This window comes from Tribolium madens, unplaced genomic scaffold, assembly GCF_015345945.1.
Source record: "Tribolium madens isolate multiple individuals breed KSU strain unplaced genomic scaffold, Tmad_KSU_1.1 Scaffold_2;HRSCAF=44;Tcas5.2_LGX, whole genome shotgun sequence".
NCBI lineage: Eukaryota > Metazoa > Arthropoda > Insecta > Coleoptera > Tenebrionidae > Tribolium > Tribolium madens.
In genome coordinates this window covers 1,222,298-1,226,588 of record NW_025400995.1, presented here as the reverse complement: position 1 = coordinate 1,226,588, position 4,291 = coordinate 1,222,298, and the positions used below count along the sequence as shown (strand labels likewise).

General features: G+C 31.0%; 1 protein-coding gene across 2 annotated transcripts in view; it reads right to left on the bottom strand.

Moving 5' to 3' along the window:
* Positions 1 to 4,291, bottom strand: part of LOC123006608 (band 4.1-like protein 4) — a 10,192-nt gene that overhangs the window by 2,673 nt on the left and 3,228 nt on the right. For both annotated transcript variants that reach the window (XM_044401209.1, XM_044401211.1), the window contains exons 5-13: positions 3,171 to 3,268; positions 3,004 to 3,124; positions 2,862 to 2,949; positions 2,656 to 2,808; positions 2,452 to 2,606; positions 2,284 to 2,402; positions 2,143 to 2,233; positions 1,878 to 2,102; positions 1,675 to 1,830 (exon numbers count right to left, since the gene is read on the bottom strand). In XM_044401209.1, coding sequence (XP_044257144.1) covers positions 1,675 to 1,830; positions 1,878 to 2,102; positions 2,143 to 2,233; positions 2,284 to 2,402; positions 2,452 to 2,606; positions 2,656 to 2,808; positions 2,862 to 2,949; positions 3,004 to 3,124; positions 3,171 to 3,268 — 1,206 coding nt within the window. The remainder of the gene's footprint in view (positions 1 to 1,674; positions 1,831 to 1,877; positions 2,103 to 2,142; positions 2,234 to 2,283; positions 2,403 to 2,451; positions 2,607 to 2,655; positions 2,809 to 2,861; positions 2,950 to 3,003; positions 3,125 to 3,170; positions 3,269 to 4,291) is intronic.

Sequence of the window (4,291 nt, the reverse complement as noted above, 5' to 3'; positions counted from 1 at the left end):
ATTTCAGTTCAGATTCCTCTCTAGCTCAAATTTAACAATTCTACCATAATTCATGAGAAGGTAAGTGTTTCAATATTAAAAAAAAACTAATTATATCACCAAAAATAAACAAAAAACAACTGAACAAAACGTTCTTCTATTAAAAAAAATCTTCTATGAAATTTTTCTACAATTTTCGTTAACTTAGAAAGGGTGTTGTGTGGAAAAAATTTGATTCACCTGGTACACAAATACTTTCCACAAAAAGTAAAATAAATGTAAAAATTTAAGAAGAAAATCTACTTTGCTGAAATCAGCATTTCCTCCAAAAAATATTTTTAGTATAAAAAATTTTCAAAAAATGTCTTTTGTAAACTAAAAAAAATACTTTTAAAATGAACGAAATATGTATTTACTACAGTAGAATAATTATTGAATTGTTTATTTTTTCGGAGTATTTGAACATTTAAATAATTCTGAAATATAATTACCCAAAAATAAAAAATGTTTTTTAGACATTTAAGAAAACATTTTTTATTATAAAATTAATATTTTTTTGACAAATGGCCCAAATATTTCAGTTCAGATTCCTCTCTAGCTTAAATTTAACAATTCTACCATAATTCATGCGAAGATAAGTGTTTCAATATCAAAAATAAACTTATTATTTCCTCAAAATTGAATTATATCACCAAAAATAAACAAAAAATAACTGAACAAAACTGTACAAAACGTTCTTCTATTAAAAAAAATCCTCTATGAAATTTTTCTACAATTCTCGTTAAAGTAAAATAAATGTAAAAATTGAAGAAGCAAATCTACTTTGCTGAAATCAGCATTTCCACCAAAAAATTTTTCTTTTATGAACTAAAAAATATTTTCAAAATAAGCGCAATATGTATTTACTACAGTAGAATAATTATTGAGTTGTTTATTTTTCCGGAGTATTTGCACATTTAAATAATTCTGAAATATAATTACGCAAGAAAAAAAATGTCTTTTAGATATTTAAGAAAACATTTTTTATTATAGAATTAATAATTTTTTGACAAATCTATTCACCCAAATATTTCAGTTCAGATTCCTCTCTAGCTCAAATTTAACAATTATACCATAATTCATGCGAAAATAGGTGTTTCAATATCAAAAATTGAATTATATCATCAAAAATAAACAAAAACCAACTGAACAAAATTGTACAAAACGTTCTTCTATAAAAAAATCTTCTATGAAACATTTCTACAATTTTCGTTAAATTAGAAAGGGTGTTGTGAGGATAAAATTTGATTCACCTGGTACACAAATACTTTCCACAAAAAGTAAAATAAATGTAAATATAGAAGAAGAAAATCTACTTTGCTGAGATCAGCATTTCCACCAAAAAATATTTTCAGTATAAAAAATTTTCAAAAAATGTTTCTTTTATGAGGTAAACAGTAGAATAATTTTTAATTGTTTATTTTTCCGGAGTATTTAAACATTTAAATAATTTTGAAATATAATTACCCAAAAATAAAAAAAATCTTTTCGACATTTAAGAAAACATTTTTTATTATAGAATTATTATTTTTTCCAAATATTTCACTTCAGATTCCTCTAACTCTGAAATGACCGATTTGTATCGCAAAATCAAGATTTATTAATATCAAAAAGCAAAAAGCGTAGAATTCGAGTTTTCGTAATTTTTCGCCAAACCTTAATTTGCTGGAGTATTTCCGTTCGGACTCAGGTTCTGACTCAGAGTCTCGCCGACTTTTGGATCTGCGTCTCCTGTGTTTCCTGTGTGATCGATTGGAGCTTTTCGACAATTCACTCTCATTGTCTGAAGTTAACTTACTCCGACGTTTGCGTCTGAAAAATGGTCTTAACGACTCGTATTTTTCGAATAAAAAGATTACTTTTTACACGATCGCGAATCGTTGGAACTTTGGCTATCGAGTGAGGACGATCTATACCTGGGCCCTGCTGATCGCACCGATCTCGGACTGATCGGAACAGAGTTATTATAAAGCCCTTTGGAATGTGGTTGCGACCAAGGGGCGCTTTTAATGCTCCTCGGCGAGTCAGCTCTTTTCGTCTCGTCGGCGGCGTTGGCATTGAACGGCGGGTGTGAACCTCCAAAACTGCAAAAATTACTTTTTGTTGGAGTGGTTTGAGACTTACTTTTGTGCGGGTTGGGGTACGGAAATAAACTTGGTTTCTTGTGGCGGTGGTTGATATTGAGTTCGTCCGTAAGTTTCATCAGTTGGCAACTCTGTAAAAACAGAATTACCATAAAAGAATCGCTGGGAATTTCTCGTTTACGTTCAGATATTCCCTCAATAATTCTTCTTTGGTATCGTCTTGAAGGTGTCCTCGAGAAGGCCGGAGGGGTCCTCACTTTCATTTGGGCGTCTCTGACGGCTTGTTTCTCCGTCCGGCCACTAATTTTTATTTTTTAATTTAGTTATCCAAAAAAATGTGGTAATTTACCTGTATCTAAACCTTGAACCTAGTGCGAAAATATCAGGCGTAGTTGGGGTCACCTGAACCAACCTGAAAAAGGCGTGGTGTTCGACGCAACATTTCCATAGATGTTTGCATCCCGATTTTGATGGTGTTTCAAATCCGTACGTGCTTTCATCGTTCTGAAACGTTCAATGTTGGGTTTAGGAGGGATTGGATAAATTTACTAACGTTTTTATCGATGACTCTTAACATGAAATATCGGCCTTTAAAATAAATTTTTGTAATCCTTGGCCAGTAATAATTGCCCACTGTTGTTTTGTTCCTCAGCACGATTATACCGCTCGGTGTTAATCCCAGAAAATACTCAACACTGTCCTCCCCCTACATTCACCAATCAAAATCGAACAAAAATTATTTGTTTTATTTTATTTTACCAAAACTGGGTGGAGATCAACGCCGTACATTTCCAGCCATTTTACTTTTTCGAGGTAGTTTAGTTCCGCTACAGATGGTAACTGACCTCTAGAAGTGAATCAAGATTATTATTTATTTTCTTTCTTGCAACAATCGACTTACACTAGAGTTTTATGAATTTCTGCAATTCGCGTTTCAAGATCTATACTCTGATTAGGCAGGAAACGAAATTCTGATACGTAACCCTTACTGTGACGGCGGGGGTCATAATCACCAAGCTCAGCTAAAATTAACTATCACTACATTCATCACAATTGAAAACTACTCACATTGCACCACATACGCCCCCAACTCAGCTGCCAGCTCAAACGGCACCAGCAAACGCTCCTGCAATATGTCCTGCTTCACTTGCAGGAAAAATTGATACCTAAAATACCGGTCCTCAATTTTAAAACATACTCAAATCTTCTAAAAAACAAACGAAAAATGGCAGTTAAGTCGACAAAGGATGTGAAAATCGTTAAATTATTATTTAATGACGATAATGAGTGCTATCATAAGTAGATAAAAGTCCACATAAAAGGTATTTTAGCAAGTAATTGTCATTCTAAAAAACATTTCCGACATTCATCAATGTGACAACATTTTTTGAATTTTTAACCAGTGTGACTTACAAATTTATTTCCAAAAAACTTGGCAAGTTTCAAATATCCGGTGTTCTAATTATTTTTGCTTTCTAATTACGCTGATTTAGAGAACCAAATTCTCTGATCCAAATATTCTAAATTTTTCTGTATTTATAACCATAGAGCATTTCTTTATAATTACGTATTATTACCATAATTTTTCATTTTTTTATTTACATGATTACACTATGCGTTTGTAGTTTTACCAAAAAATATTTTTGAGATTGGCAATTGTCGATAACATTGACTTCCTTGTATTTTAAATAATTTCTTTTTTAAGTTTAAAATAAAAGTTTATGTTTCGACAAGTGTTAAAAAGCCCAAGTTTAAATATTTCAAAAATTTGATCGAATTTTACAACAATAAAACCTTTAGATATTCCTCTCATAATTTATAACGCATATTTTTTTACTCGTTGGACTATTAAAGATCTTTATTAAACTCAAACTGTGATTTCATTACCCCAAAAATTTAAGGGAACAAAAATATTTCTTAAATTTCACAGAATCTCAGTGAAAATAGTGGTATTTAGATTAGGAAAAAAAATTTGAAGCTTCAAGTTTCTAATTGTGAGATATGCTACAAAAAAATCTGTGCTACGGGCATCACGCCCGTAAGCTAAGAAATAGCGCAAGAAAAAAAATGTAATTTTTTTTTGTTTTTGGTTCACGGAATATTTTAATTTGGTTAAATCAATGCATGGACCAGATAGCCTATATTCATTCCACTTTCATATGCTTTTTTATATTCTTTTATGTCAATTA